The sequence below is a fragment of the Dreissena polymorpha genome, chromosome 9 (assembly GCF_020536995.1).
Source record: "Dreissena polymorpha isolate Duluth1 chromosome 9, UMN_Dpol_1.0, whole genome shotgun sequence".
NCBI lineage: Eukaryota > Metazoa > Mollusca > Bivalvia > Myida > Dreissenidae > Dreissena > Dreissena polymorpha.
In genome coordinates this window covers 77,369,281-77,395,724 of record NC_068363.1, presented here as the reverse complement: position 1 = coordinate 77,395,724, position 26,444 = coordinate 77,369,281, and the positions used below count along the sequence as shown (strand labels likewise).

Genomic DNA, 26,444 nt, shown 5'->3' with positions numbered 1-26,444 from the left:
CCGGGCACATCATTAATGTACAGTAGAAAAAAGTTAGGGACCGAGGGCAGAGCCCTGGGGGACGCCTGATGTGACAGGGGCAGACGATGAGGTGTGACCTTCGACAGGGACTTCTTGGCTTCTGTTGCTGAGGAAACTCCTGATCCAATCCAGCAGCTCATTGTGGATCCCATAGTGTCCTGCTTGATGGAAAGTCTCTTGTGGGGTATCTTGTCGAACGCTTTGCTAAATTCAAGTAGCATAGCATTTATCTGGTTACCGTCGTCCAATCATGAGGCAATGTCTTGTATCTTGAGTACTTCGCAGAAACGTCTTTCCTTGAAACAATGCTGACTATCAGTGAGGATACCATAGATGATATGCCTATGGTTTTGGAACAGATTGAGGTCAGGAATATCGGCCTGAATTTTGCAGTAGCTGTGCGATCGCCCTTCTTGAATATTGGAGTGACCATACCGTGCGTCAAGTCGTCGAGTACTGTTTACTCGGACCGTGCGTAAGGCAGGCTTGAAGGGCCCTTGTGCCTTGTGGGGGTTTAGGTCTAGCAGAAGCTTTCTTATAACGTTTTCAGTTATGTCGAAGGGTCTATCAATATAAATATCAATCCTATGTGAAACGTCTTAGACCAAAACTCATATTAAGGGCTAAGCAATTTGAGAACTACATCCACAAAAATATTGTGTCAAAATCAATGACTAAAAAGTAAGTGCTACCAACCAATACGTACCAACAATGATACATTTAAATACTAAATACTATTTCTTTCCGCGAACCATTTTGACTGAAATTTACTTAGTGACAGCACTGCGAATTCATCTGCATAGTGTTTTACGGGTGAACGTATCAGTAAAAGTAACAGAATCCTGCACATATTTACTTCATGCGCTCTCCCCGTTTACTAGAAGGCAAACTCGGTTACTTCAACTTATTGAGAAGTCGAGCAGTCGGCTAATGCATCGATAAATAATGCTGGTACAATGGTACACATGAACATTGCTAGAATTTGCTAAATAATCATTAATCTATTATGTCAACAGAACGCGCAATTAAAAGTACGTGCCAATACCTACCCATCAATACGCAAAACAAATATAGTTATTTTGAAACTCGCATAATAGATGACACGAATCTTAGGACCTAAATTTCAATTTTTGTATCTTTCTAGGTCAGTTGATGTTATCGATAAGATACGTAATCATGTGACACGTTCTTAAACTCTTATCAGAACAAAACTTTCAAGACAGTTAACTGCTTGATTTTATCAGATATTTGTGTATCATATATAGATATATTTTTAAAATGGCAACAATTACTCGGTCAACAGTGTATAAAGGATCGGATATCATGCTGGATTATTCGTGCATGCCCTGTGAAGAAAAAGGTTTTTCAAAAGAGGCGGAAGTATATTGTGAAAAATGCACAACATTTTACTGTGGATCGTGTTTAAACTTGCACAATCAGTTGTATAAAACACACACGAGGTATGAAAGATCCGATATGAAACATTGGCCACTAGCTAGGGCTACACGAGATTGTGTAGAGAAGTGTAAGTTACACATGGACGAGAAACTGAAACTTTTTTGTGAGGACCACGAAAAGCTCTGTTGCAACACTTGCATATCGCTGAACCATCGGTATCATTTTCTTTGAAAATTTATTTTTATGCCCCCCCCTTCGAAAAAGAGGGGGTATATTGCTTTACACTTGTCGGTCGGTCGGTCCGTCCACCTGGTGGTTTCCGGATGATAACTCAAGAACGCTTGGGCCTAGGATCATGAAACTTCATAGGTACATTGATCATGACTCGCAGATGACCCCTATTGATTTTGAGGTCACTAGGTCAAAGGTCAATGTCACGGTCACCCGAAATAGTAAAATGTTTTATGGATGATAACTAAAGAATGCATACAAGGCCAACAGGGCGAACTCTGAACAATATAACTGAAGCAACTGGTCTGTAATCCTAAATCTATAATTATCAGTCCAATGAAGCATCATCATTTGAGTAAAATAAAGTGGATCAGTAAAAATATTATCAGAATATGAGAATTTTTGTATATTAAATATTGTGTTAATGTTGAATTTTGTTGATTAATATAAATATAAGCAGGACAGGGGAGGTAATACACTATTATATCTTTCTTATATACAGGGAAAACAAATGCAATAAATTTAAATTTCATGTTTAATAAATAGAGGATATTTGTTCATGTCAGTGTGAGATCATTTGTTATTTTTCATGATCACATTTTATTATTACTTTGACAAAACAACACTTACCTGAATACCACGTTGGATTCCACCCAAACAATACCCCACGCCCCTACCAGAATCCCTCCCCCCCAACCTCACCCCCATTTTTTTTAAACATCATCTAATAAATTACCATACCCCACATTATACCCCCCCTCTCACCCCCTATCCTCCCACCCCCCGGATTTTTTTTGAATCATCTAATTAATTACCCCACCCCACATTATACCCCCCCTCTCACTCCCCCCTACCCCCCCCTACCCACCCCCCCAATTTTTTTAAACATCTAATAAATTACCACACCCATATAATACCCCACTCTCACTCTCCCCTACCCCCTACCCCCCACCCCCCCATTTTTTGCTTTTAAACATCTAATAATTACCACACCCAACATTTTACCCCCTCTCAACCCCAAACCCCCACCACCCTAGATTTTTTTTTAAACATCTAATAAATTACCACACCCCACATTATACCCCCTCTCAACCCCCCTACCCCCCACCCCATCAATTTTTTTTAAACACCTTATAAATTACCACACCCCACATTATACCCCCTACCCCCCGCCCCCATACTTTTTTAAACATCTCATAGATAACCACACCCCACATTATATCCCCCTCTCACTCCGCCCCTAACACTCTACCCCCCCCTACCCCCCCAATTTTTTTTTATTTTTTTAAACATCTTATAAATGACCACACCCCACATTTTACCCCCCTCTCACCCCCCTACCACCCCCACCCCCCTAATAATTTTTTTAAACATCTAATAAATTACCACACCCCACATTATACCCCCCTCTCACCCCTCTACCCCCCACCCCCAAAAAATATAATTTTTTAAACATCTTATAAATTACCCACACCCCACATTTACCCCCCTCTCACCCCCCTACCCCCCACCGCCCCCACCACCCCCCCCATTTTTTTTAAACATCTAATAAAGTACCACACCCCACATTATACCCCCTTCTCACCCCCCCACCCCCCGACCCCCCACCCCACCCACCCCCAGGGGGGGGGAAAAACATCTAATAAAGAACCCACCCCACAGGAAACCCCCCTCTCACTCCCCCCGACCACCCCGATCCCGCCACCCCCAATTTTTTTAAACATCTAAAAAAGGAGCACACCCCACATTAGACCCCCCTCTCACTCCTCCCAACCCCCCACCCACCTCCAAAAATGATTTTTTTTTAAACATCTAATAAATTACCCACATCCCACATTATACCCCCCAACCCCCCCCCTACCCCCCTACCGCCCCACCCCCCCCCCATTTTTTTAACATATAATAAATTAACGCACCCCACATTATACCCCACTCTCATTCCCCCTACCCCCCTACCCCCCAATTTTTTTTAAACATCTAATAAATTACAACACCCCACATTATACCCCCTCATTCTCCCTATCCCCACGCCCCAAGATTTTTTTTTAAACATCTTATAAATTACCCCACCCCACATTATACCCCCCTCTCACCCCCCTACCCCCCACACCCCCCCCAATTTTTTTAAACATCGAAAAAATTACCACACCCCACATTATACCCCCGTCTCACCCCCCACCGACCAACCCTCCAATTTTTTTTTTAACATCTAATAAATTACCACACCCCACATTATACCCCCTCTCACTCCCCCCTACAACCCCTACCCCCCACCCCCTCAATTTTTTTTTAAACATCTAATAAATTATCACACCCCACATTATAGCCCCTTTCACCCCCTACCCCCCACCCCACCAAAAAAAGGATTTTTTTAAAACATCTAATAAATTACCACACCCAACATTATACCCCCCTCTCACTCCCCCCCTACCCCACACCCACCCCCAATTATTTTTTTAACATCTAATAAATTACCACACCCCACATTATACCCCACTCTCACTCCGCCCTAACTCCCTACCCCCACCACTTCCCCCAATTTTTTTTAAACATCTAATAAATTACCACACCCCACATTATACCCCCTCTAACCCCCTACCCCCACCCCACCCCCCAAGATTTTTTTTAAACATCTAATAAATTACCACACCCCACACTGTCACCCCCTCTCTACCTTCTACCCCCCAGCCTCCCATCCCCCCCCGCCAATTTTTTTTAAACATCTAATAAATTACCACACCCCACATTATACCCCCCTCTCACCCCCACCCCCCTACCCCCCCACCCACCCCCCATTTTTTTAGACATCTAATAAATTACCCACACCCCACATTATACCCCCTCTCACTCCCCCCTACCACCCCTACCTCCCCACCCCCAATTTTTTTAAAACATCTAATAAATTATTACACCCCACATTATACCCCCCTCTCACTCCTCCCTACCCCCCACCCCCCCTAAAAATGATTTTTTTTAAACATCTTATAAATTACCACACCCCACATTATACCCCCCTACCACCCCCCCACCCCCCAAAAAACAGATTTTTTTTAAAACATCAAATAAATTACCACACCCCATATTATACACCCCTCTTACTCCCCCCTACCCCCCCACCCCCCGATTTTTTTGTAAACATCTAATAAATAACCACACCCCACATTATACCGCCCTCTCACCCCCTACCCCCCCTACCCCCCAAATTTTTTTTTTCCTTTTTTTATTTTTGAAAGATCGTCTCATAAATTATTGAATATGAACAATTTCCCCATGATGGCTTACGTTATACTGTCAAGCACTCGAATAGTCTAGCGCGCTGTCCTCTGACAGCTCTTGTTAGGTCACAAGGTCAAAGGTCAAGGTCACAGTGACTCGAAATAGTAAAATGGTTTCCGGATGATAACTCAAGAATGCTTACGCCTAGGATCATGAAACTTCATAGGTACATTGATCATGACTGGGGGATGACCCCTATAGATTTTCAGGTCACTAAGTCAAAGGTCAAGGTCACAGTGACTCGAAATAGTACAATGGTTTCCGGATGATAACTTACATAAGGTCAAAGGTCAAGGTCACAGTGACAAAAAACGTATTCACACAATGGCTGCCACTACAACTGACAGCCCATATGGGGGGCATGCATGTTTTACAAACAGCCCTTGTTTTCTTAAGGCTGAGTCAGAAAACGTTAAAGATGTTGAATTAGTCTGTGTTAGTAATATTTATGATGCAAAATGTGGTTTGTGTCGCCACGCCGTGGGTTTCGTCATTATCATAACTTTGGAAATATTTGTATACGTTGATATGCTTTGCATCATTACAATTATTACCTTTCTTGTAAATTACTGCCACTTTAGTAATCTTTTAAAAATTGCCAATTATTCAACTGTACTAGATAGATTATTTAAATACACAGAGGTCTAAAATTATTTTTCTTATTCAACTGAATAACGTAAGCTATTCATATCCATGTGCACTTGTATGACCATTCTAGAGCCACATATTTTCCAAAATGTACACAACATATCGGAGATTTAACATAACGCAAACTACACATAAATATTGTATTATGACAAAACAACATAATATTGACCTGTTCAATATTGTATTTTCAGTCAGTGCGCTAAGGTGTCTCTCATAACAGATTTAGTAAATATCACGTCACCTGGAGACCTTCAACAACTTTTTGATGACATCAAGACGATAAAGCAACAACTGAAAGAGCTACGAAAGAGTCGAGAGGAGAACATTGCGTCATTGCAAGAGTCATTGAAGAAAAGCAAACAATACATACCAGATGTGCGTGACAAAATTAACGCTGCATTAGATGAGCTTGAGAAAATGACACTGACAGAACTGGATTTTTCAATTGCAAACTTCAAGACAGACTTTAAAAAAGATGTTGACAACTGCAATAAGCTGTATGAGGAGTTGAAATGTTTCAGAGATACCATTCATAAAATAGGTGAAAACAATAATGATCTCGTCTTCGTAGCAAATCAAAAATGGTTGGAAAAGAAAAAACAATCGGAATCTTACATACAATAACTTTCCGGAAAACCTGGTATTCCATTATCGCTTCAGGTCAACACTAATATTGAAAAATATTTGTCGGAACTACATGGTTTGGGCATAATAATACACACAGATTTGGCTACTTCAAATCGTGCATTATCTGTGATTGGTAAGACTGAGTTCAGTGTACATTCAAATGACGATTCCTATTTGTGCAGCATTTCAGGGGTATGTTTTCTTCCTGATAGTCACATCGTCTTAACAGACTATTCGAACGCTTTGCTGAAACTGTTGAACCAGAAATATGAAGTGATCAGCAGAACACCCCTGGTTACACATGCGCACGACATATGCCATATTTGTTCATCAGAGGTGGCGATTACTCTTAATAAGCAAGCTACACACGAGGTGCAATTGTTTACAGTGGAAAAAGGGAGACTGATCAAAGGCAGGACTTATCGGCTTGAACATCAATGTATTGGAATTAGTCATCGACTGGGTGAGCTGTACATCATCTCGGGGTCAGCGCTGTACAAATACAGTCTGAGTGGGGAACTAATAAAGAAATTGTATGAAGATGAATCTCATGAATATTCAGGTATTATTACTTTTAAAAAGAATACTAAATTGTCTTTTCATTTTATAATATCCGAATATGATTGTTCATGTATACACAAGCATAATATAAACCGCAAATAACCTCAATTTGACTTTCGAATGTGAGTGTATGAGTTGATTCTTGAAATTACCACTTAGTCCTACACAATTACTTTTTTAACGCACCAACAAATTGCAACTGTCAAAATTGTTTTTCAGTATATTTTATTGTTGTATTTATGTATGAGATTTTAATCAAGCATTTATCACGATATCTTGTTTGGCAGTGTTGAAGTGTGCCTTGAGTCATAACGGTGACAGGATCTTCATCACCGATCGTGGTAATAACAAGTTGCTTACGCTGGCCAAGGATGGGAATGTTCTCTTCGCGTTCTCTGATCCAGACATGCAAGACCCATGGAATGTACACGTCTCAGCTGCGGGGCACATTCTCGTCTGTGGATATGAATCACGCACTGTTATACAGATTGATAGCAAGGGGAGGAGAAAGATTGCCACTCTTGCTCGAGATGAGGATGGATTGATTGAACCAAAAATCAGTGTTTTACAACACATATACAAACTCTATCATAGTTGGGCAATCAAATAATCTTAAATAATTGTATTTAATGTTAAATAAAATATGTTTTCGTTCTTTAGATTAATAATGCGTTAAATATTAGGCCAATAATATCAAGTGTAACCTTGATTGTGTAACATATTGTAATTCATAATTGACAGATGGTTTTAGTCAGCAATATGCATAGTAAGAATACATTCATGATTGACGTTCGAAGTTTATAAGGACCCGTCCTCAAAGTTTCAATACACGAATTCCTCGTTTAGTTCCAGCACTTCGGTCAATTTTGGCTGTTAAAAGCATTGATGATCAGAAAAAAAATTGAGTGTGTTGCTATCAGATTAATTTTTGTTACAAGTATGCTTTTGTGATCGATTGTACTATTAGTGGGTGTTTCAGAATACCTTTAACCGCTTTAAACCTAAATACTTTATTTGAACCTTCAAAGACAGCAATTGCAGCTTGAAAATGTTAAACACATGATGACAGAAACACATTTTTCATCGACATTTGAGGTTGTTACTATGTACAGGTAGTTTGTACTGTAGCAGTCCCTTGCAGTTCTACATGTATACAACGTTTTGTGCATGCGTTGTAATTGTTACATATTACTTGCCGGCTTCCATTTTTCCATATTATTGTGTTATATTTATTTAAAAAAGAAGCCACACCTTTACGATGATATGCGCGGGTGGTAGGGCGGCAGCCACCAATATAAGTAATTCCACTTATTAGCATTTCATTTGCTTCGTGGTTTGCGCCTACATACACATACAAGAATATAAACTCATGTTGTTTCGGATTAAATTTACAACTGAATAATAAGCAGCGAGTCTAATTTAATATTTCTAAATAATTGTGTCCGTTATTTTAAATATCTGATGTAGTTATGTATCGTGAAATTTATTTTGTTAGAAGTGAAATTTCACCTATCCCGACCATCGTTTTAAAAAAGACGCCGTTTTTTAAAAAAGAATACTAGCTGGAAATTTGTAAAACATGCACTGAATATTTTGTGCAAATTTCACAAAATAGCTTTTTAACTTAACGATAATCACGATTGTGTAGTTGTTTTTGCGTTTTTAAATAGACTTTTAAATTCGCCTCTCCTTATATAGGCGCACTTCGTCCATGATTAGTTAGAATACGTGTGTTGTTTCCAGAAAGCACTTAATTAAAGCCGATACGAAGTCGTTCAGATGTGACTTTTTTTATCACATTTGACAAATTTCTACAACTGCGTTAATTTAAGTGAAACATGAACATGAATTACTGAAAATATTTAAATAAGCCAGCATCTTTAGTGTTTTTCTGTTTCTTTAGTGTGCGTTTAACTTTTTTACTTCAAATGGGAACTTGTTATTTTGGTATTCTTTTGTGTTATTAAATTCTAGGAAAGTACTATTCTTGAAAGTCACATTGACCGTTTAACTTCGTTGCTGAACATGCTGAAGCAAGATGTATCCCAACGAAAAAACTCAATGTGTAAGCTTTGTATTTTTCATCGCTTTTCTAAAGAAGACAACATTTTGTCATATTGTTTTGACGCATGGTAAATGACGACCCAAATGTACAGATTTTATGGTCATAATTTTGACCAAATATTTGGTCGGTTACATGACCGGCTAGGTTTTGACGTTAATTCCCAAAATTATGATCAGTTATAATCATACCCGCTGTCAATGATAATGTGTGGGCAATATTCAAATGTAAGAAAGTAAAAATGGGAGTCAGTTGAATTTAAGTTGAGATCCAGAGAAGAAGTAACTTTTGTAATAAAAAAATCATTTTTTGAAATAAATACTACTAACTTATTATCATATCAGGGTTTTCCTAGTAATAATCCAGTTTTATCATCACTGTAAACATTTAGAAACACTGTTTTTGTTAACTTGTATTAGGTCTTTATATAATATTTTTTTGGCTCATGTAGTTATTATTGTATTTATGTATGTTTTACAATTTCGGGAGAAATTACGATTTTGATCAATTACAAACAAAAACTTCTTTCTGTTTTAGTAATTGAAATGATGTAGTTTCATTTTTTGTGCAACTGTAATGGCAAAGACCCGATAACAACTGATAGCGTTATAAGACAATGTAATTAGAACACAGACCGATAACACAAATTAACGGTTAAGAGTGGCTTCGCTTTTCGTGGTGCATTTATGATAAAAAGTGGTGATTCGATACTATTTTTTATACAATTAATAGAATCGGTAACAAGGCAGCATTTCTCAGATTAACCCGTTCGTATCTTAAAGTCACTATTGATGTGTTTCCTCTAAGTAAAATTTAATTTTCGGTGGTATTATCATCAAGGAGGGAGTCAAAAGTAAGTTTAAAAAGGAAGACATTTGGAAATATACGATTTTCAATGAGTTTAAATACGTTTGAAGTCAGTGTCATTTATTTTGTTTTATTATTGTCTATGTAATATAGCATTGAATTGTTTATGCCTCGAAAGCGGATTTCAACATCATGCCTAATAAGCGAAGATGGGTATAACCATTCATAATTTGTGTAAAATCTTTATTTTGATTTTACACATTTGTGCTTGTTATCATATTTTAAATTGTGTTTATTATGTGCGGTTATGGGCTTTATGTGTCGACTAAACGATGTTTGTAGTCTTTTGTTCTTTGCCTTTATCAATTTTATAAGGTGTCGGAGTTAGTTCTCTATTATTGTTGCGCGCCTGTAAAGAGGAAAGTGTTTTAAACGACGCCGACTTATATTGTTGATGAGAACTTGAAACTATTCTGCAGGGACAACTATCGGCTCTGTTGCAACACGTGCATATGGTTACATTTTCTTTTTAAACCAAAAAATCTTAATGTTGCGTTAGGAACGTTAAATGTGTTCAATTAATATGTGTAAGTAGTATTTATGATGCAATACGTCAGTGTATATGTTTGTTGTCGCCTTTCACGTCGTGATTTATGGCATTATCGTAATGCAAACAAATGTATAAATTCATATTCTTTATATCATTACCATATTTAAGTTTCTTGTAAATGGACTGCCAGTCTTTCAAAAATTACCAATTATTTGACTGTAACAGTCAGATTATTTAAATACATACAAGTCTAAACAATTACATTATTTCCATTTTTAAACTGTATGAAGTAAGCATTGCATATCCCCAAGCATTTACTTTGCAATAATAAACAACACATATTAAGTGCTAAGTGATAAAATATTGAAAGTTGTCGGAGAAATACATCCCAATATTTTTAAGGAGCCCGAGTATGGACTACTTTTGAAAATTAATGTAAAATATAGTGTTGATTCATTTCATGTCACTGTTCAAAAGTATATCATAAAAAATGCAAATATAAATAGCAAACAATCTGAATAGTGCGTTTACAAGTCACACACACACACACACACATATATATATATATATATATATATATATATATATATATTTATACATATATATATATGAACACTCAATGTTGAATTTACAAATATTAAAATCATACAAATGTTTACGTTATAATAAGTGTTGCCTCGTATTGGCTTCAAGTGACTCGCCTATATTTCAGCTACTGTATATGTGAGGTTGGTTTAAACCGACCTCCTATCGGGAATGGCTTGTTTTCCTGTAGCATCGTTCTGACATAAATTTATATTTATGTAGGTATCTGTATAAGCTGAACATTTATATTTCCTCAAATTTATCACTAAACAACTATACAACATGATGTTAAGTTATAATTAAATTACAAATATATGACTTATATAGATGGTTTCCAGCGGAAGTTACACAACAGGTGAGTTATATAGATGTGATCAAGAGGAGGTAACAAAACATATGAGTTATACAGATGGGTGCCAGGGGAGGTTACACAACATATGAATTATACAGATGGGTGCCAGGGAAGGTTACAAAACATATGAATTATACAGATGGGTGCCAGGGAAGGTTACAAAACATATGAGTTACACAGATGGGTGCAAGGGGAGGTAACAAAACATATGAGTTATATAGATGGGTCCTATTGAAAGTTACAAGACAGATAAGTTATATGGATCGGTTCCAGGGAAAGTTACAACACAGATGAGTTATTTAGATGATTACCAATATAGATGAATGCCACGGGTGTTTATAAAACAGGTGAGTTATATAGATGGATGCCACGTGAGGTTACAAAACATAATAGATATATAGAGTGGCGCCAGGGGAGGTTACAAAACAGAGAAGTTGTATAGATGGGGTCCAGAGGAGGTTACACAACTGATGAGTTAATTAGATGGTTTCCAGGGGAGGTAACACAACAGAGGAGTTATATAGTTATTTATATAGAGGTTAAAGAGCAGACGAGTTATTTATAACTTCTGATGTGCATTTAACTGCACAATTAAGTTAGAAACGTTATCAAAAAAGGATGCTTAAGAGTTCATAATATTGTTTATAAGGTAATTAAATGCAGGGAAGTGGAATTACTGATGCCACATTGTCCAAATCAGTTTTTTTCACACCGGGCTTTCTAGGACAGTTGGCAGAACACTGATTTACAAATCCGTGAATTGTGGGTTAAATAACCGGCCCAGCCACATAACTTTTCTAAGGAATGTTCATGGGACTAATTTCTACGTTCATTCTCTTCTAACCTGTGATTCAAGTAGACAGTTCTCAATTAATGGCATACGTATTTGCTTTGAGTGCTTGTTACCCACCTTACACAGTACAAGTGCATATATATGTATTTATTAATAAACTCAAATCCCGGTTCTGTGTTTTGCAACGTAAATTTGTTTATGAGAGCTGTTTAAAACTGATTTGAGCAATTGTATTTATTTAACTAATAAACGATAATAATTATGTTTAGTATGTTATTGTTTGCTATGTATTGGTATTTTCATATCTATAAACTTACGTTTATCGGTGTTTCTTTTGTAGTATGCTTACCTGCAGCCCGTTGGTTCTGTACAATTCAAACATTCCGTATTGAAATCAAAGCGCTGTAGGCGCTAAAGGCCTGGGGCTAGCTTTAGTGTGTCTTAAGATGCATTTACGATCTTTTGTCCGAATTTCTCCCTTTGTCCGAATTTATACGGATTGACCCAAGCGGTTGAGTGCAGAAGCTCAGAGACTGTAAGACAAGACAATAGTTGTGTATATACTGCAGTGTACATAGACGGTGGAGGACAACACGATACTGGTTGTGGGAACGATAACCTTTTGTTCAACTGTACAGATCTGGTTTAGGTTCGTCTACATAGGCGGTGAAGATAAACAACAACAACATGGTCGAAAAAAACCGTTATTGTTGGCGTCAAATAAATCACTTTCAATAGCCTAAAATAGCTTTCTATTTCATAATAAACAAATCAGGAAAACACTCATACTTCCTTTGTAATGTGTATACAAAAGAAAAGCCACTTAAGCCCAAGTCTCACTTTTGCCGGTAGATCCCCGGTCCATCCCGATTTGCTAACTCCGGTCGACCGGCGAGGACCGGGATGATTCGTAGAATTTTTATAACGCAGTCACACTATTTCCCGGTGCCGCCCCGGTTGAAGCCGGTCAACAGCCCGGCATAGTCCCGGTCGACCCGGACTGGCTACGATTTATCCCGGTAAAGCCGCGGCAGAGCCCCGGTTGTCGCCGGTAGTGCCCCGGTGAATGCCGGCAGCGTCCCGGCATAGCCCCGGTTGTCGCCGGTAGTGCCCCGGTTGAGCCCCGGTGAAAGCCGACAGAGCCCCGGTATACCGTAACACCGCCGGCACTCACCGTGTCTATACCGGCATCAGACCCCGGCAGAGCTACGACAACGCCCTGGTTTTACCTCGGTCGTCGCAGGTAATGCCCCGGCGGAGCCCCGGTGGCGTTCCGGCAGAGCGCCTGTTTTCTTATATACCGTAGATTTACCGGAATTCTAACGGCATTTACCGGGGCGTTTCCGTAACTCTGCCGGGGTCTGTATGGGCCCCGGTAGAGCTACGGTGCCGTCCCGATTGTTCCCGGTGCCGTCCCGGTTGTTCCCGGTGCCGCGCCGGTCGTTGCCGGTCCTTCCCGGTGACTCCCGGTTCATCCCAGAGGTATTAAATAGTTTAATACTTCTCCGGTTGAGCCCCGGTTTTCCCCGGTTCATCCCAGTCGTCCCCGATGGAGCCCCGGTTCATCCCGGTAGAGCCCCGGTAGATCCCGGATCACGCAAAGGGGCTCTGCCGGCATCATAGTGAGACTGGGCCTTTATTCTGATAAAGAACGGTGTACTTTTCGCGCTCGATTTGCGCGCTAGATCTGTGCAGTGAAATGTCATATCTGGTAACTTCGTATATTTCCGAGAATGATCATGAATATTTGTTGTTGTTTTTTTAATTTCCTTTTTTCTTGAATGTCTCGTTAACGCAAAATAAAATAACACTATTCTAAAATATATTTGTAATTACCAAATGTAATGTCTTCAAAAAATGTATCAGATTTTTTTTTAATTCTTACTGTCTCCGTAGACACTCGTTTCTTTTCGGTCTATACCGTCAAGTGAGGAACCTATTCTCGCATGAATATGCAAACAATAATAAAAACTATGTAGTAGCAAATGCTTAGCAAATTTGCTTCAATAATATTTTACACGTTTTATGAACTGTCATGTTATATAGTGATGTTCTGTATTTACAAGGCGGGTTATTAAGATCTGCGAAGAACTTCTTTGATTGCGCATGAATTACCGCCAAGTGGTAAACCGGACTGTTGGGAATTTATTCATTCATGTGTTTGGCAGCCAGCCAATTCTGACTGTCTCAGAAATTTGTATCATTGCTATGGCCTTAGGGCTACGCCCCGGGCCAAACACGACAATATTTTAAGCCAAAAAGTCAGCTTCTGCTCCAATGTTTATTGCTGGTACAAGATCAGATTGCAAGAATTTACCTTACATTATATTTTTTTTTTAAGAAATACAATTACTGTAAAACTGGTCGCACTTTTAGAGGTAGATGACCATGCCTACATACCAGTCAAGCATGATTAAAACAATATATTGTTATATTGAAAAACACAACAGTCAGGAATGAATAACAATACATGATTTAATGAATTTCTCTTCGAACTATGCAAACGAAGTTTGGTATATCCCATTTTTATTACAAGCAATGTGTGTTGCGTGACTGTAGTAGAACATATCTCCGTACATATCTTGAATATTCAACGGCTGATTTCAGTAAAACTAATTCAGTTAAAATTATATGATTTAGCATACAGCTTCAAACCTATCGACCAATGCGTTCTAAAGTTTTACTGTAGTTACAACACACGGACACTTAATCAGTTTATACGTTAGCGTTTTAGCACGTTTTCTTGTTATGTCTGTTTAGATACATGTATTATGACTCGTGATTAATTCTCCGCAAAACAAATTGTTCTGCTACCCTTTCATCGGTTAAGACCCCCGAGTACTTTACATTGACAATTCGAAGTCGGTTTAGCAAAATCTAAAAGGTTCCCCGTCCACTACAAGATTTCTGTCCTGTTATATAGAGAAAACACATTTTATCAAAGACAAACGATTAATTGACATAACATGTTCACAACATTCCTGACGACTGAATAACTACCGATTATGTCACGTAACGTAGTTCCACATTAAACTGTTCCTTTTAATACTTTCCTATTAAAGATATAAGGAGAAATAAAAATGAATCGAAAATATGATATGTTTATTGTAAGAAATGGAAAAAAATGCAACATCAAAATAAAAATCGATTTTTGTTCAAGTTCAAGGTCGTTGACTGAAACGAGTGTCTTTGAAAACGGATGAACAGTTAAATGTCACACTACACGATGAATTATTTCATATAAACTAAAACATTGTGAATATCAACAGTTGCGCCTGCAAATAAGGCTATGGATTTTCATTCAAATATAGTGTTTGTTTTTTCAAAAAATAGAATACATATCATAAGTTGGATTCAAGAAATTTGATACCGGTATTTGTACCCGATTGTTTTTTTCATTTTTAGCTCGACTATATGAAATATATATAGTTGAGCTATCCTACTCACCCCGGCGTGCGCGTGCAAATGTTTAAGTTTGCGTACCACCCCAAATATTTTCTATGTCCCTTGACATATTGTTTTTATATTTTGCATACTTCTTTACCAACATGACCCCAACCTATAAACAAGAGCAGACAACTGTATCAAGCATTTTGTAAGAATTAAGGCCCTTTTTTCACTTAGAATATGCATATTATTGATAAATCTATGATAAAGTTTGCGTACCACCTCAAATATTTTCAATGTCCCTTAACATATTGCTTTAATAGTTTGCATACTTCTTTACCAACATGACCTGAACATATTAACAAGAGCAGACATTTTATCAAGCATTTTGTAAGAATTATGGCCCTTTTTCACTTAGAAAATTTAATTATTGATAAATCTATGTTAAAGTTTGCGTACCACCTCAAATATGTTCAATGTCACTTGACATATTGCTTTCATATTTTGCAAACTACTTTACCAACATAACCCCAATCTATAAACAAGAGCAGACAACTGTTTCAAGCATTTTGTAAGAATTATGGCCGTTTTTCCATTTAGAATATCCATATTATTTATACGTCTATGTTAAAGTTTGCGTACCGTCTCAAAAATTATCAATGTCCCTTGACATATTGCTTTCATATTTTGCAAACATCTTTACCAACATGACCCCGATCTATAAACAAGACCAGACAACTGTATCAAGCATTTTGTAAGAATTATGGCCCTTTTTTGTTTTAGTAACTGAATATTTTGTTAAATTAAGTGTTTAGATCCACTTGACTTCTATAGTATCAAAGCTATTGCTTTTTAACTTCAAATATTTTCGTACTATCATGAAGGTACTGTACCTGGCAAGTTAAATTTGACCTTGACCTTTGAATGACCTTGACTCTCTAGGTCAAGAGAATAAATTTTAGTTAAATTGCCATAACTTCTTAAGTTATGATTAGATTTTATTAATAGTGACAAAACATGAAAAAAAAAGACAAAACAACACCTGAATACCACAATTGATTCTACCCAAAAAATATCACAAACCCCAACCCAGAATCCCTGCCCCCCCAAAAAAAAAAAAGTAATTTTTTTTTAAAAATATAATACAAATAAATACTTTTTTTTCCTTTATTTATTTTTGAAATATCGTCTAAGAAATGACCACACCCCACATTATACCCCTCTCTCACCCCCCCTACCCAACCCCAAAATAATATTTTTTTCCTTGAAACATGGTTAAAAACAAACAAACAAATATTTATTTACTTTATTTTTGAAGGACCGTCCAAACTTCCCACCCAAGCTATTGCTATCAAACTTGAAATAAAATCTTATTTGTTTGTTTTATGGCTTTACAAATGTTCAATAGATTGTGGAAAATATACCTGAACTATTACCTTGACCTTATTGAATAATTTGAATAATTTCCCCATGATGGCCTACGTTACTGTCAAGCACTCGAATAGTCGAGCGCACTGTCCTCTGACAGCTCTTGTTAACTTTTTTCTCCACAAGTTTTTGTCTGCGACATAATCGCTTATAGACCCATGCGACATCTTTGAAAAATATACAACAAAACGTTTTAAGCCATACAGGAACATCGATTCACTAAATATAATACATATATATATATATAAGGTAATAAACACACACGTTATTTACTTGTAATTGTCAGAAAGAAAATTGTTAATATTTATTAGGTGTGTTTATAAACCAAAAACAAACAATATGTCGTACGGATGGGTATGCAAAATATCTGCACCTAGTACCATATTTATGCGAACATGAACATGAAAATTGGGTATAAAAACATGGTAGCTCGCTGAGAGCAAAGATAGCAAAGGGTATAGCTGAGTAAACACTTTACATTTAATTTATTGATTGCTGGCATTAGATAATAATTAAGATTAACATACAAACAACACAATATAGTATTTGCATTTACATCCTAGCCATGTAATCAGTCTTTTAAGGACCTGCATTACAGTTTCTCCCTGAGATACATTGCAATCTGGGGTTTAATTTATGATGTTACTTTCTCAAATCTTGTAAACAAGAAGCGAAGAAGTTGATATTTGTATTTACTTTATTTTAATAGTGCCTGAGAAAGTTGTTATGTTGTTTTGTTGTTCTGGTGCATATTAAACGATTGAGTAATGAAATAGTTATTAAATGCTTGTTTATGCAAGTAACAATGCTATGAGGCTAATTTTTATTTACACTTGTATGTGAATTATAAATTCTGGACCACTGAATTTAAAGGGACCGTCAACCATGATTGACGAAATAAGAAAAGTTCTAAAATTCATATTTTCAGTATATTCGGTAATACATCTTACTGGGGACAGTTACCAGGTAACTACCAGTTAACTATTAATAACGCAAGTAGATTGATCATCATCGTCACGTGGTAAACCCAGGAATGCAAATGGTGCATGCTTAGTTAATTGTATTTATTTTATATATACAAAAATCTATCTACTTGCGTTATTTATTTGGTGTATATCGTTATGTCACCGATGTACTTCCGATTTCACATCGCGAAATTCTATTACCGAATATACTGAAAATATGAACTTTTTTTCAAGTAATGTTATATCCAGTCGTGATATTTTATCAAATATAAACTAATAATTGTAAACAAATACGGATTGAGAACTTTTCTTTATTTGTCAATCGCGGTCGACGATCCCTTTAATGTTTAAGGTTTAAACCTTTAAAGCTTTGCATCGAGCAAAGCAGTGATCACAGCGTTAATCATCAGTAAGTTTTTGGTCGTGTTGTATGTACATCGAATATCTTCCTTTTTGTATAGGCAATTGGCCACTTGCCTTAAATAAAAGAATAGCGTAGTTAATAAGAATTTCTCTTCTGATACTGTTTATTGAGTTCAATGTTATTTCTTTGTATTGGCCTAAGAACTAGGTCATCTTGTCAAATCTTCCACTATAGAGGCTACATTTAGGACAAAATATTGATGAAACTTGGTCAGAATGTTTATCTAAGATGAGTGCGCTTGTTTTATATTTATATTTAACAGAACATGACTAAATAGCTTATTTTGACTTAAGCATGTGATGCTCATCTTCATTAACATATATTATAAACATCAACAAGTGGAGAGGTACACACAAAACACACTTCATTTTAAAGATAGGTTACTTTAAATAAACAGGAAATGAACATATTTTGTGATCATATTTCGTGAAAATGTCACTTGGATGATGATTGGTAATACATATAGATTAAACAATGTTATGTGAATATTTTAACAATTGTAACAAACATTCTGTCTTTACTTGTATGACATTTTAAACAGAAATGTGTACATACAATTTACTGTGTTATCTGTAAGAAAGCCACTATACCAGCTTAATCATTGTAAATATAGTTTTAAGGAGAATCAACCTTTCATTAAAAAATGCAACGTATCAGGTTTTCTTTATGAGTGGTATCTTTATTTAACTCTTCACAAAATAGTCTGTTTTATGTAAAGTAGTGGAAGTTAAGACATGGGGTATTTCATAGCGTCTGTCTACCATTTAAACCGATATACAAACTTGCTGTTTGATTATTGATTTGGTGAAACCTTACACTCATGGAACAGATTTGCTTAGTTTCTTCTGTTTAAGGGTGTGATCAAAATAACTGAAACGTCGTCTAAAGTTGATCGTGTTAGGGCTAAACAATTTTTTAGTTGCTTGAAATCTGACATAAGTATTTAATGTGTTTTTGTTTGGACAGTATTTATGTGGTACTGGAAAATATTAAATATTGAAGTTATCATTAAATTGAGGTCTTATAGGATTCTTTTTCTTTTTCTAAATATTCAAGATGGCGACCTTTTCTCAGTCAAATGTGGCTAGAGGCTCTGATTCATTTTCAGACTTTTTTTGTTCGCCATGTTTAGAGCACAGCGTTGACCAGTGGGCAGAATTTTACTGCATTAACTGTCAAAAATGTTATTGTGCAAAATGTATAAACCTGCATGGTCAGTTGTTTGAGAAACACGTGACATATGGAAGGGGAGACACAAGTAAGTGGCCAGTGTCTAAGGAAGTAGAGAATTTCCTTTGGAATTGTGACCATCATGGGGACGAACATCTAAAAGTGTTTTGTAATGACCACAGTCAGCTGTGCTGCACTAATTGTGCTTTCCTCAATCACAGGTAACTGAGTTATGTATTTGCTTTCAATAATGTTATAAATAATGTTCATTGTTCAGATCAATCATATAGAAGATCGATTTTAATTCACGAGATATAATAGAAAATTATATTTTTACGAGTGGAGCAGCCACGAGTGAAAATACATTTTTTCTATGATCGCGAGTGAAATAAATTCGATATTCCACCACATCCAACAATTTTTTTTGTCTTTTTGGCTTTCAAAAAATTATTTTTGTATTTTTTTCCATTGCATACAATATAAATCATCGATGGGCGCCCCGAAAAATGTTACATGTATGTTCAAGGGAAGCTTATCCGTATGATTTTATAAACACTCAATGCAAAGTAATTGCCCTTGGTAACATTAGGGGTTACAATGGGGAAACCAAATATATCTATAAATAGTTCTGGTCAAACAATGAAAATTGTTGATAATTTTTACTGTTATTTTTCACAGCTTTAAACAGTAAAATATCAGTTTTAATTCACTGATATTTCTCTATAAACCACCAGGAAGCATAAAATAGTGACAGATAGTTTTTACTTTGCGTGTGAATGTGAATAATTTGAATAAAAGTACAATAGTAACTAAAATTAATTATGTGACTTTCGGTATCTGTATGAAATGAATACATTCCAAAGCTAAGACTATTACATTAAAGAGCAATAAAACAGACGACACGTGATAAACCAAAGCTCAGCCATAGTTGTTTATAATGGTCATTAAAACCACCTACAAATGTATAAGTAGTGTTTTCCTTCCAGGCAATGTGCTAAAGTAACCCTGCTATCAGAGTTAATCAAAGGACCACCTCCAGACTGGCAGCAACTATCAAGAAAGATCCAAATTATTCTGGAAACACTTACGAAACTGGAGAACATTGGGAACACCAACATGCAGTCTTCGCAGTTATCATACAACAATCAATTAGATGAAATACGTCAGACACGCCAGAAAATAAATACAATTTTAGACAAGATTGAAAAAAACACCATTAAAGAGCTAGATGATAAGATGACCACTCTGAAAGCTTCTATCCAGACTGATTTGGACAATTGCATCAAGCTTAAAAACGAATTAAAACAACTCAGTGACGCAATTCATGCTATTGTCGATAAGGGCCAAGCAGAACTTTCATTTATTGCAACTAAGAAATGTCTGGAAAAAATTAAGCTGTCTAAAACTTTTCTGAAGAAGAATGCAGTTCAGGCAGAAAGGTCACTGACATTCCAGGCTGACACTGATATTACACAGTTTTTCTCTAAACGGTTAGGCCTCGGGAGGATTTTGTTCAATTACCCAGATAAGGTATTCACTGTGCAAAGAAAGTCAGAGTATGATGTGAGAATACCAAGTGATTCAAAAAGCTGTGATATCACTGCTAATTGTGTACTCTCTAGTGATCAGATCCTTGTAACAGATGATAAAAATCAATGCGTAAAGCTATTAGATCTGCAATACCAGGTGGTGGGACACTGTGATTTAAATGCTCATCCAAGTGACATGTGTCAAATCACACCAAGTCAAGTAGCTGTTACCATGTATAAGAAGAAGACACATGAGGTCCAGTTTGTCTCAGTGAATGGTGGGCAGCTGGTTAAGGGCAGGAAGCTACAGTTTCAGCATAACGTTTTAGGTATTGCAAATTCTCAGAAAGACTTGTATATAACTGACGGCACTGCACTTTACAAATATTCAATGAGTGGAGGATTGTTGGGTACGGTGTATTTGGATTTATCAGGCGAGTTGACAGGTAATGTTATAGTTACTATATACAGATATCATCTGTAATTATCAAATATTTTCAACTTTATAGTTTACATGTCCGTTTCATTTTATACAATAACCTAGTCCAGATATTATTATGTTTGCAAATCATGAACTTAATTACTTGATATTTGCATTATATTGAAAGCTGCCATACAAAAGTCTTTTCTTTGCTAAGTGTCATTTGGCATTGTTTTTTTATTGTATAAATATTGAGGCCATACACAATACAATTTAAAATAATGTCATGATCATTTTTGTCAGTATGCTCGGTGTCTCAGTAACCACATGTTTTGTTTTGAAAATGTTATAAATTTGTACATTATGGGGTTTCAGCATAATATAAATATGCATTCATACATGTTACATTTTAGCTGAATAGTGAAGACATCATACTCTTTAAATTAAAAAAAGTAAATAAGACGTAAATGTCTTAATGAACATAAGTGTTATGTAAAAAATCAACTACATTGGTACGATTCTTCTTTGCAGTATGGAAATGTGCAGTGAGTCAAATAGGTGACAAGATATATGTCATCAACTGTTCTCATCACAAGGTCATCACCCTGGCCAGAGATGGATACAGAGTTCTCTGTACTTTCACAGACCCTGACCTACAATTGCCTAGTTTTATACATGTGACTGCTCAGGGACAGGTGCTGGTCTGTGGAGCGTCATCTCACACTCTCCTACAGTTGAATGGTGAAGGCAGGAAGAATCTGGCAACTCTTGTTACCAGTAGGGATGGACTTAATATCCCAAAGTCAGTCTGCTACAACAGGAGCACAGACTCAATCATTGTGGGACAACATAATAACATAATCCTGGTGTTTAAAGTACAATAGTTTTGTTTCACAAGTTTCATTACAAACATTTTGGAACGTGTACTTTAATTATGAAATCATGGCGACACCAAACTCATATTTAGTGTTAGGTTTCATCACATAACTCATATGATTGATGTATTGTGTTGATACGAAATGTTTGATCATGAAAATATTTGAAAAGGTAGTGTCACAATAACATTCTTGGCAGAATGGATTTAGTTTTATTGTTTTATTGCAATGTTCTCACACGATTTATTGTATTGCCACACACTTTTTAAACATGCTGTCATCTGTTGCGCGTAATCAACTCTTATCGCTCGTAAGATTATTTTTATTTGAATTGCATATAATGAGTGTATTGTTTTAATGTTAATCTTTATATTTAAAATGTCTGGCCTGTACATACATGATTTACTTGCTGTGATTTGCTTGATTTTTTGTGTTGTTCTTTTGCTAAGTAAAAAGAACTGCAGAGTTCAGTTTAGGAGATCATCTGATATTTTATATTTTCATTTCATTTTTTAACTGTCACTATTTGCTCTGTTCTAAAAAATATTTAGTTACATTGAGTAACCATTATGTTTTGAACATATTTCTTTCATCATTGTGTTTAGATTTCATTTTTGTTAATGACAAGAATACGCGTATTTATTTATACTGTATGTGTTATTTGCTTTTTACCTTCCACTATGCTTTTCTTAATAAATTAACTGTTACTAGTTTAAATATACGCATATTCATTGAATCAAATATTTAAATGATTGCTAGATTGGTGTTAACTACTTGGTGCACAGGAAACACTCTTTGTGTGTGCTTAAGTATCAAATTATCAACAAAGTAAAATGATATGTTTATTCATTTACAATTTCTGCTTTCTTATTATTAAACAGCTACCAGTCCTGTACAAAACGCATTGATAATAAAAAAGTTAAACAAGTCACACTTTTATTTTAATAAAAGAAACACTGATATAAGCATTGGTACTGTTCATTAATCCTTTTGAGCAATTTGTTTATAAAATGGCTGAATATGACATTCTTCGTTATATTTTTGGTTGGGTACTAATTCTACCAGTATACAATCAATATTTTCAGTCATTTATTAACTGTCAAGGTTTACTAATGTCATATATAATTGTGTATAAGTATTAACGATTGACACCGAGGTGTTTCTTTGATATTCAAGCCTGACATGTGACACTAGGCAATATGGTTCATTGAACTCACTGTATTTTGTAGTAATTAGTGAAATCAATATCTTTGAGTTTAGTACAAACTACTTTTTATAAAAGGAAAACTTGGGTTTTTAATAGTAATTCAAATTTGTGAACATTTGCATGGCTTTTGTACTCTTGACAGACAATACCAAACTTCCAGATTGATGTCAGACATTCGGTATGACGGATTGACAAATTCTGTCAGACCGGATGAGTGTTTGTCAGACCAAACAAAAAGAGAGAAAACACAAAATGAAATGACGGTTACACATAGTATTAATTTATATCATAATGACATATATCAAGTATGTACTATCTAGTAATATCATAAAACAAGTATGTTACTATATATTACTAGATATTATCAGATATCGGAATAGAGATTGGAATACAAATAATTGATTATCTTCTTCTCATTGTCTCCTTCCTCCTGAAAATCTGAACAGTAATACTCTTGTCATCTTTACAGTATTAACAATTGATTTGTTGAGTTTCTGCGTCAATGTCTACGACATTATCAGGTTCAGCAGTCCCCTGCTCATCTGAGGTACCTTCAATTAATAGATGATCAATCACTTGAGTCTCGACAAATTTGTTTTGCCAATATTCTCAATATAATAGTATCAGTACCAAATACCCAGCAAACATGCATATATGGGTCCCATATGGGCTTAATCCGGGCAAGCCCATATGGGTTTGCCCATACAGTACCCATATGGGACCCATGTACTTTATATGTCCAATTGAACTACCAAAATGTATATGGGCTTGCCCATATGGTGCCCATTTGGGATCCATATTACACGTTACAGTACTGTAAGGGACGTAATTAAGCATGTGTTTAATGAAAGATGGATTGTCTGTAATAAAAAATTATAAAAAGTTTTTTTCTGACGCCTCGATTGCATTAAAAGAGGTATGTTATGATAATATAATATAATGAAATCGACATTTAAAAAAACACAAGTTTATTAAAAAAACATGTTTGCGCGCGAAAGTTCTGTCTGGGCGCTCTTTCTAACGGTTCTTGGAAGTTGGATGTCTGTTGGAGAAAATTGGCTGTGAAATTGCGAAAAAATAGTAAGCTTTATGAACGAATTTACATATATGTTTTCTAAAGAATTTCTGGAACCATGTCTCGTTTTTAGAAAAATAAATATCTAAAGGGCTGTTCCATTGTAATTGCAGTTGTTAGAGCGTTGAAATGTATATGTCCCATATTTTTGCGATATAATTTTATATTCAAGTAAAAAATTTCAACATTGCTCGCAATGGCGGACAAACGAAAAGCTGCTTATTGGTATTCGTACAGAAAAGATCGTTCTAATGTCGAAGGTTATATATCTGCAATCTACCAAGGTAGTGATTCGATGCCTCACACTTCTGTAAAAAAATTGGCAGAGTTTTATTCTAATTTGTCCGAATTAACAGACTGTACAGACCAACCTGAAGAAACACAGCTTTCAGTTGACAATGAAAGTTCTTCACATTTTCTTCAAGATAATCACTATCATCAATACCTTTCAGTGCAAGACTCTCAGTCTTATGTTGATGTAGATTCTTTTTCGGAAAACCCTCCTTACTTGTCAGATAGTGACAGTGATATTGATGATGACGTAGATATTGATTTTGTTCGAGAGAGAGTTTGTTTGTTTAAGTTTAAATGTGCTATTTCGCTAGAGAGATGACATTTTCTTAAATGTTTTTGTTATGTGATTCTGCCGAAAAGTTTTTTATTTCCAGTAAATGTACACCAGCTCCTGGCGGGCTCCTAAAATCCCATGACCGACTTCCAAGCGCATATCTGTGCCGGGGCCAGGCAACTTCCTTACAACCGATAGAGATGGGTCCAACATTAGGTCCTGTCCAACTGGGGCGCATTCTGACGGATAGCGTGGCGCGGCACTTGTAATGTTTTGAGTGGCTTCAAATGACCAACGAACTGTAGCGTGCATATAAAGTGCACAGAACTGTTATTGCTACCTAAGCGACAAGGACTCAGCACATTTGCTCGAATGTACTCGGTGGACTACATGCTTAGATTATCATCCTAGTCTTTTCGGGTAATTCCAAGTAATTGAAGGCTCAGGTGTGCCGGTGCCGGCATCATCCTCACAAGCGATCGATATAGGTTGAACATTTGTTTGTGTACAACTGGGGCGCATTCGGATGGACGGCGTGGTGCGGCGCTTGAAATGTTTTGATCGCTTCAACTTACCACCGAACTGTTGCTTGTTCATATATTGTACAGGACTTTTTGCAGCTAACCTATGCGACATTGACTCAACACATTAGCTCCAGTGGACTCTGTGGGATAGTACATGCGTAATTCACATATCTTTAAGGCAACGAAAGTAATCAGAATATTAGTCTAACAATATCTAAGGCAAATTTGAATCTACGTAAAAAATAACTAGATCACCATAGAAAATCTTACATAAACTTTGTTTAATGTCTAGTTAATCATAAAATTAAAAAATGTTTGATTTTTTACTGATAAATAGCTGTTATGGTCTTAATTGTTAGCAACCTATTATGAATATTTTGTAGTTATTGATAAAGGAAATACTAGTAAATTTTTTTTGTGCAAAAATAGATTTAAAAGTCTTGATTCTATCATATAAGATGGCAACCTTTGTCTATACACTGATCCTCAAAGTTTGTCATCGTATTTATCTAATTGAACTGTTAGTAGTAAGTCATCTCATGATTGATGCAATTAAATACATGTACATTTAAGGCTTCGATCAAGTTCATTTGTGTGAGCGTTTTTAAAACATTCATGTATATACGTCAAAATCCCTGTGTATCTTTAAGTGTGTAATGTCTGCATGTATGTTTACCATTGTGTTTGTTGCATTGTAATTTATGACATATGTTTGATAAAAAGTCTTCATTCTTACTGTAAGTGGTGTAAATGCATCTGTAACTGTATATGCAAAGACCGTGTGCACTAAATGCTGCAGTGACTTATAGTTGTGATGTTTGAATCACAGCTTTGACAGATTTGCTTGTAACCATTTGTTATGTCCATTTTTTTTCTTTTATAAAATGTCATAAGATATTATTATTTTTGTTGTATCTAAATAGAATCCCTATCATTTCAACATCATTTTCATTCTTAGGT

The 26,444-nt window shown here is 36.0% G+C and overlaps 2 protein-coding genes across 33 annotated transcripts in view; both read left to right on the top strand.

Annotated features, from left to right (window-relative positions):
* The window catches only part of LOC127846667 (methionine--tRNA ligase, cytoplasmic-like), a 168,699-nt gene that overhangs the window by 101,679 nt on the left and 40,576 nt on the right, over window positions 1–26,444 (top strand). The gene's annotated exons all lie outside the window — the stretch shown is intronic.
* LOC127846673 (tripartite motif-containing protein 66-like) lies at window positions 1,277–6,747 on the top strand. The gene is made up of 2 exons (XM_052378159.1): window positions 1,277–1,634; window positions 5,766–6,747. The coding sequence occupies exons 1-2, from the start codon at window positions 1,300–1,302 to the stop codon at window positions 6,196–6,198; spliced, it is 768 nt and encodes a 255-aa protein (XP_052234119.1). The 5' UTR covers window positions 1,277–1,299; the 3' UTR covers window positions 6,199–6,747.